Genomic DNA, 8,311 nt, shown 5'->3' with positions numbered 1-8,311 from the left:
GCCAGTGCAATTACTTATTTTAGGGATTTTGCCGGGATAGTGTGGGGAGCAGGAAAAAACCTGAGGCGGGGAGAGGACTAGTAGAATGGAAGTTAGAGATCTAGAGGAGGTTTGTCTGAGTTTGGGGCACGGTGAGGAAGGTGCTGGACGGGGGTTAGGTGAAGGACGGAGGTTAGGTGAAGGATGGGGTGGTGGTCGGAGGATGGCTAAAGTCCTCCCAGCCCCACTTACTCACGGTGGCAGCGGCGACACTCCAGTCTAAGAGCAGCCGGGTTCGAGAGCCAGGAGGGCTGGGGCTGCCCCGCTCGGGGTGAGGGGGAGGCCGGGGGGCCGAGGGGGCCGGAGGCCGGGACGAGTGCAATATTGGCGGGGGAAAGAACAACACTGCACCGCGTCCCGTCCCTCCCGCCCGCCCGGGGCCCGGAATCCCGCTCTCCACCGCCTGAAGCCGGACCAGCCCGAGAACCCGGGACGCGCTGGGGAGTTAGGTTCACCTTGGAGGCCAGAGAGACTTGGCGCCCGGAAGAGGGTGAAGGGGGTGGTAAAGGTGGGGGGAGAAGGGTAGAAGGGGAGACCGCGATATCCCGGAAGGCCGCTTTCAGACGCCGGGGCGTTGCGCGCGCTTGCTCTTTAAATACTCAGGCTGCGCGGCGCGGAGCCGTCGCCATGGTGACGCGTGTCCCAGCAACCGAACTGAATGGCTATTGCTTGGCAACGCCAGGGGTTGAAGTTTTGGGGCCGCCCACCTAGATACTCGCCCTTTCTCTAGCCGGCGGGTAGGGGTGCTTCCCCGCCTCCGGCCCGCGCCCGGGCGCGATGACGTAAACGCCCTCCGGCCCCGAGCCCGCCCCCGGGTCTGGCTGCCGCACAGTGCCGCGCCAAGCCGGCGGAGTCGCGCGCGTCTGGGATCTGTGGTCCCTCTCCTCTTTCCCAGCTTCCCTGCAATCCCGCCGCACCGAAGTGTTCTTAAAATTAATTTCTCAATCTGTTTTCTTTGGGGCTAAGAATTGTTTCCTAATGAGGACGTAATTGCTTCTGTCGGTCTAGACCGCAACCCAGGACCTCCGGATGGGACTCGATAAGCTCCGTGTGCGCCGTTGTGGCCCCAAGTACTCCTTGGTCCCACATGTTTCTGCCCTTCAGAATATCACTTGGTCTTCCCAAATCATGCGCGCTCACAAACGGTTTTGCACCACCCCCATCACCTTGTGCCCACCGGCCCCAAATACCACTATGCTCCGCAAAGGATAGTTCCGTGCCCCTAAATACCATTCTGTCGCCCCACCTATTCTCTGCCTCATAAATACGTAACTAATCTGTCCCATTCTCCCTCCCTCCCACATTCCGCTGCCCTCGCCAAATACCTCGGTGCCCCTTCCGTGTTAACTCTGGATCCCACCCACGTAGCGCCATTTCCTCCAGACACCGCCCCCACGCGCCTGAGTCCCCTCCTAAAGCTCCCAGCCCCTCCGTCGATGGTACAGTGTGTTCCTCCCCTTCTCTGTGCAAGCCACTGCTTCTTCCGGCCCGGGCCTGCCCTCCCCAGCCTCTCTCTGCCCCCACTTAGTCAGCGCCACCCAACCTCCTCTCCCCTGACGAGGCAGCCCCTCAGCCCGCTCGGGCAGGCCCGGTGAGGCTCCCGGTGACCGCTAGAGGGCAGGAGAGCCCAGCCAGCGAGCCGCCGCTACAAGGTGGAGGACTGGGAAAGCAAAGACCCTAGGGTTCGGCCGAACCCAGATTTCATATTTCTTTAAGTGGAAATTTCTTCCCCCGCCCCCTTCTCGGGAGAAAGTCAAAGAAGGAACTCAGGCTGCTGGAAAGGCCGGCAGGGGCCGGGACTGTGGGTTTCAGGGTAGAACCGTGTGTGGAACGGGACAGGAAGCGGTTAGAAGAGTGGGGCTGTTCCGGGAAGTAGTGGGGGGGGGGGTCCAAAACTAGCACCTAGTTTACAGATTATGGAGCCTTCCCCTTCCTTCTCAGCCCCCAGAGTGGGACTCCAAGGGACCCAGGGAGAATGGGGCAATGGTGAGGGGGAACTGAGGATGAGCTTCCCGGCCTTGCCGTGCAGGACTTTGACCTAGCCCACTTTCTCTGTTACTTTTCTCACCTTGTCTGTTGTCCTGAGGCTAAAATAGGACCATGGGGACCCAGGTCAGGTTCCAGACTCCCTCCACCGCCTTCTGGAGCCAGGGAGTGGTTGGTGAAAGGGGGAGGCCAGTTGGAAAACAAACAGGTTGTCAGAGGGTTGAGTGATTGGAGCCCACTTACCCTATTTGAGGGGCCAGGAATGGTTGGGGAGGAAGAGGAAGAGGAAGAAGTAGGAGGTAGGGAAAGGGGGAGGAGGCGGAGCTTTGTCACCTGTCACCTGCTCTGGCTGAGCCTAGGGCGGGCATGGGGGGGGGGACCGGTATAAAGCAGCAGGCGCCTGTGCCTGCTCCACCACACGCGCACTGCCTGCCTGAGTCTGTTCTGCCCCCTCCCCACCACTTGGCCACCACCATGACACCGGACATCCAGGCCCCTTTCTTCTTCCTGCTGCTGCTATTCCTTACAGGTGAGGGGCGCAAGGTGGGGAGGGGGTCTTCCCAGCCCTTCTGTGGGTTTTGCTTCCTGGGAGATGGCATCCAAGAGGCAGAAGTTGCAGACAGGGGTGGCCCAGTCTGTGTCAGAATAAAGAATAAAGGAGTGAGGCCAAGGACAGGCTGAGAAGAGACAGCCCCCCAGGAGAGTGGGTGCCAGGGGCAGGCGAACGTGCTGAAAAGAAGGCTGGAGGGGGTGGGGGTGGAGTCAGGAGAGGTAAATCTTAGGAGTGGAGAAACCCGACAAGCCAGGAGCAGACAGGTATGGGAAGAAGGAGGGAGGCTGCCAGCAGGGAGGGAGGAGGAGGGCTGACCTAGGGGCCACTCCCCAAATCCTCCTGGCATTACGTCTTCAGATGCCAGAGAACGTATTTTCTCCTTGTGCTGATTTGTCCCCCAACCCAACTCTGTAACCTCAACTTCTGACAGCTGCCACCAACCCTACACTAACAATCTTTCTTACAGTCTCTGCTACAACCAAAAGCACAAGTCCACAGCCTTCGACCAGTGGCGCCTCACCTCCGACCACCAGCCCTGCCTCAGGCTCGACTGCCCCCACCAGCCCTGCCTCAACCTCTGCTGCCCCTCCGATCCCCAGTGGTACCTCACCCCGGGCCACCAGTGGCGACTCACCTCCGACCACCAGCCCTGCCTCAGGCTCGGCTGCCCCCACCAGCCCTGCCTCAACCTCTGCTGCCCCCACCAGCCCTGCCTCAGGCTCAACTGCCCCTCCGATCTCCAGTGGTACCTCACCCCGGGCCACCAGTGGCGACTCACCTCTGACCACCAGCCCTGCCTCAGGCTCGGCTGCCCCCACCAGCCCTGCCTCAGGCTCGACTGCCCCCACCAGCCCTGCCTCAGGCTCGACTGCCCCCACCAGCCCTGCCTCAACCTCTGCTGCCCCTCCGATCCCCAGTGGTACCTCACCCCGGGCCACCAGTGGCGACTCACCTCCGACCACCAGCCCTGCCTCAGGCTCGGCTGCCCCCACCAACCCTGCCTCAGGCTCGACTGCCCCCACCAGCCCTGCCTCAGGCTCAACTGCCCCTCCGATCTCCAGTGGTACCTCACCCCGGGCCACCAGTGGCGACTCACCTCTGACCACCAGCCCTGCCTCAGGCTCGGCTGCCCCCACCAGCCCTGCCTCAGGCTCGGCTGCCCCCACCAGCCCTGCCTCAGGCTCGACTGCCCCCACCAGCCCTGCCTCAACCTCTGCTGCCCCTCCGATCCCCAGTGGTACCTCACCCCGGGCCACCAGTGGCGACTCACCTCCGACCACCAGCCCTGCCTCAGGCTCGGCTGCCCCCACCAACCCTGCCTCAGGCTCGACTGCCCCCACCAGCCCTGCCTCAACCTCTGCTGCCCCTCCGATCCCCAGTGGTACCTCACCCCGGGCCACCAGTGGCGACTCACCTCCGACCACCAGCCCTGCCTCAGGCTCGGCTGCCCCCACCAGCCCTGCCTCAGGCTCGACTGCCCCCACCAGCCCTGCCTCAACCTCTGCTGCCCCTCCGATCCCCAGTGGTACCTCACCCCGGGCCACCAGTGGCGACTCACCTCCGACCACCAGCCCTGCCTCAGGCTCGGCTGCCCCCACCAGCCCTGCCTCAGGCTCGACTGCCCCCACCAGCCCTGCCTCAGGCTCGACTGCCCCCACCAGCCCTGCCTCAACCTCTGCTGCCCCTCCGATCCCCAGTGGTACCTCACCCCGGGCCACCAGTGGCGACTCACCTCCGACCACCAGCCCTGCCTCAACCTCTGCTGCCCCCACCAGCCCTGCCTCAGGCTCAACTGCCCCTCCGATCCCCAGTGGTACCTCACCCCGGGCCACCAGTGGCGACTCACCTCTGACCACCAGCCCTGCCTCAGGCTCTGCTGCCCCCACCAGCCCTGCCTCAGGCTCGGCTGCCCCCACCAGCCCTGCCTCAGGCTCGACTGCCCCTCCGACCCACAGTGGTACCTCACCCCGGGCCACCAGTGGCAACTCACCTCCGACCACCAGCCCTGCCTCAGGCTCGGCTGCCCCCACCAGCCCTGCCTCAGGCTCGACTGCCCCTCCGACCCACAGTGGTACCTCACCCCGGGCCACCAGTGGCAACTCACCTCCGACCACCAGCCCTGCCTCAAGTTCAGTTGTCATTACAGCACATGAGGGCACCTCTTCCAAGATTACCATGACCCAAGCCAGCAAGGGCACTCCATCCTCAGTTCCCAGCTCTTATACTCCCACCGTTTCTGCCAGCCACATTACCAGGACAACCGCCAGCAGCACTAACCAGAGCATAGTACCTCCCTATGCTCCCACCTCCTCCAGTAATAAGACTTCTCAGCAGTTGCCTATTAGGGTCTCCCTGTTCTTCCTGTCTTTTCGCATTACGAACCTCCAGTTTAACTCTTCCCTGGAAAATCCCAGCACCAGCTACTACCAGAAGCTGCAGAGAATCATTTCTGTATTGGTGAGTAGCTGCCTTTCCTCCACTGTGCTCCCCCGAAGCAGCCTTCAGAACTCTTTGAAGACCTTGCATCAAAACTTAGTCCTTTCCCTCTCACCCCAGTTTGTGCAGACTTATAAACAAGAGGATTTTCTGGGCCTCTCAGATATCGAGTTCAGGTACAGTTCTGGGTGTGGACTCTATGTGGGATGGGTGGATGTTGTCTTGACTGTGGGGAGGGGCTGGTGCGCTTGTGGTTGTGGGGGGTGGGGGGTGTGCTGACCCAGAAGCTGGGACCCACAGTTGAGTTGCCTGTTTCTCTCTGACCAGGCCAGGATCTGTGGTGGTAAAATTAACCTTGGTCTTCCGAGAGGGGACCACTGCCCACGACGTGGAGAGACAGTTTGGTCAGCTTGCAGCAGCAGCAGTCAAATGTAACCTGACCATCAGTGGAGTTAGTGGTGAGATCACCTCCCCAGCTGCCAGCCAGCACCACACTGCCCGGGACCCTGTCTCTCTCCAGCATCTAGATTCCTGCTTTTCCTCTTGGCACTCATAAGGGGAGGGTCACCTCCTTTGAGAGACTGCTCTGACCTTTGCTTTTCCTTTTAGTGTGTGATGCATCATTTCCTTCCTCTGCCCAGTCTGGGTCTGGGGTGCCTGGCTGGGGCATTGCCCTTCTGGTACTGGTCTGTGTTCTGGTTGCCCTGGCCATCATTTATCTCATTGCCCTGGTAAGTGCTCAGTCCCCAGCCCTGACCACAGTTCCTCTCCTAGAAGGAACCCCCATGCCCCGCATTACCTCCTATCTCCCCAGGTTGTGTGTCAGTGCAGACAAAAGAACGATGGGCAGCTGGACCTCTTTCCAATCCAAGATGCCTACCATCCTATGAGCGAGTACCCCACCTACCACACCCATGGGCGCTATGTGCCCCCTGGCAGTACCAAACGGAGCCCCTTTGAGGAGGTGAGGATGGCGGAGGGAGGCAGAGGCTTTGGCTGGCAGGGATTCTGAAAGAGTGCTGGGAAGCCCAAAGAACTTAGAAGAGGTGAGAGTGACAGTAGGCAGTGAGGACCTGACAAGGCTGGGGTTGTGGAGGTCAGGTGAGTTCTGGGGGAAAGGCCTTGGGAAGAGCCCATGGAAGAAGGGGGACCTCAGTAGGGGGTGCCCCCACTACCAGCACTCCCAGAAGAGCATTCACTGCTCCGCTGAACTGGTGCCAGGGCTGTTCACTGGGATGCCCAGAGGCGAAATGAGTGGGGCACTGCGCCCAGGGGAGCCCTTCATGGAAGGAGCACCTGTGCCCCAGCTTGTCTCCTAAGAATGGAGGGTAGATTGAGACAGGCTAGTGGGGAGGAGGGGTCTCTGAATTGGGGAAGAAGTCTCACCAAGCCAGGTGAGCCTGGGTGCCGGGTGAGGGGGAGGTTCTTGGGAATCTACGGAGAAGCACAGACCCCTCCTCCCTCTTTCTTCCTTTCTCTCCAGGACCTAGTAAATAATTACTTGGCCACCTGGGGCTGGAAAGCCACTCCAAGTGGGGGAGGGGAGAGGAGTTTCCTTTTCTTGACCCCATTTTTCCTCCCCCTGGGGACTTCCTTCTTCCAGTTTTACAGACACACACACACCTCCTTGGGCTGGAGGAGCAGAGAATGGAGGGAAAAGGGGGCAGGAGGGGAAAGCAGGGGGAGCTGATGAGAGCCAAGGGGAGGGAGGGAAGGGGAGCTCGAGGAGGAGTGGCCCTGTTTACAGTCACCTGGCTGCCGGTGGTGACCTGCAGGTGCTCTCTCCAAATTAACCCTTTGAGAGCTAGTCAGGCGCCTGGACCATTCACCCCAGCCACGGGGTGCCATCCAGGGGCCTTGGGGAGGAAGGTTCTCCCAGGAAAGCTTCTGCCCCTCACCCTGGATCCCTTCTCCCCCTACCTAGGTTTCTGCAGGCAACGGTGGCAGCACTCTCTCTTACGCGAACCTGGCAGCCACTTCCGCCAACTTGTAGGGGCACGTTGCCTGCTGAGCATCCAGCCAGCGCCAACTGCCTCCCTGGGTTTCTTCACTGCTGCAGCCCCCGCCTTGCCCCCAACTCTGTTCTGGGCTGGTGAGCTGGGCGTTCAGGCGGGCTGCCCACAGTCTCCCTCACCTATCTTAGCCCTGGCGAAGCCCATCCGAGCCCCTGGGGACAAGCCTGAGGCAGTGGCTCCCAGGAGGACTGGCCCAGACAGCTCAGAGATGGGAGTGGGAACCTGAACATGGCTGAATAAAACTCGGGCCTCCTCTGCGCTGACCGCCAACTTTTTTTTTTTTTTTTTTGCGGTACGCGGGCCTCTCACTGTTGTGGCCTCTCCCGTTGTGGAGCACAGGCTCTGGACGCGCAGGCTCAGCGGCCATGGCTCACGGGTCCAGCCGCTCCGCGGCATGTGGGATCTTCCCGGACCGGGGCACGAACCCGTGTCCCCTGCATCGGCAGGCGGACTCTTAACCACTGCACCACCAGGGAAGCCCAACCGCCACGCCAACTTTTGATCTGTCTTCTGTGACCTGTTGATAGAGGGGCTGTCAAAATGTGTGAGGGGGTCTGGAAGAGACCTTGGGAAAGGAGAGGGAGGAAGGAAGGCCAGAGGGAGCGGGGTTCACTTGAGAAGTAGGTGACATCGGGGCGCAGGAGTGCTTGGTGGAAGAACTCGAGTCACCTGTCACCTCTCCTGCATGGCTGGCGGCGCAAGAGGAAGGAGGAAACGAAACCCAGCGGCTCCATCGGCCAGCGTGACCCGGCTCCGCCCGCACGCCCGCCCCTGGCTCTCCCTTTTCCTCGGGCCTGGTTTTCACTCCCGCGCCCTCCTCTCCCCTGGGCGCGGTGCCCCCAGGCGGCTCTATTCTTAGCTGTCCGGGTGTGAAGTAAGTCCTCGGGCGGCGATAACAGCTGCAGAGTCAACAGGGCCACGATAAAGCTCCATGTAATATCCGGGGACTGGCACCGGACCCGGGCCCCTCCCTGGCCGCCCCGCCCGTCTCTGGCTCTGGGGTTGGCTACCCAGCACCCCGGGAATGGGGAAGTCGTTCTGGTTCCCTGATCCCTTTGGGCCCAGGCACGGGGCCCGCCCCCTCAATCGCATTCCCACAGAGCCTGGCGCCGCCGCCCGGACGCTCCGTCGCGGGGCTGACGCAAACAGCCCCCGAAGCGAGGCGCCCCCTGGCGGCCACGATTGGCTCGGGCCTGGGCTGGGTACAGGTGTGGCAGAAGGCGGGGAAGCGACGGGCTTGGGGACCTCCTTCCCTCATGCGCCAGATCCACCGTGCACCCCT

At 61.7% G+C, this 8,311-nt stretch overlaps 1 protein-coding gene across 1 annotated transcript; it reads left to right on the top strand.

Annotated features, from left to right (window-relative positions):
- Positions 1-565: 565 nt before the first annotated feature.
- MUC1 (mucin 1, cell surface associated) lies at positions 566-7,730 on the top strand. The gene is made up of 7 exons (XM_067728056.1): positions 566-2,554; positions 3,045-5,035; positions 5,135-5,190; positions 5,342-5,472; positions 5,624-5,745; positions 5,829-5,978; positions 6,939-7,730. Exons 1-7 carry the CDS (start codon positions 2,392-2,394, stop codon positions 7,005-7,007), a joined length of 2,682 nt encoding a protein of 893 aa, XP_067584157.1. The 5' UTR covers positions 566-2,391; the 3' UTR covers positions 7,008-7,730.
- The last annotated feature ends 581 nt before the right edge of the window (positions 7,731-8,311 follow it).

Source organism: Pseudorca crassidens, chromosome 2, assembly GCF_039906515.1.
Source record: "Pseudorca crassidens isolate mPseCra1 chromosome 2, mPseCra1.hap1, whole genome shotgun sequence".
Classification (NCBI taxonomy): Eukaryota; Metazoa; Chordata; class Mammalia; order Artiodactyla; family Delphinidae; genus Pseudorca; species Pseudorca crassidens.
The sequence above is the reverse complement of the archived record's forward strand: the minus strand, read 5'-3'. Positions and strand labels throughout refer to the sequence as shown.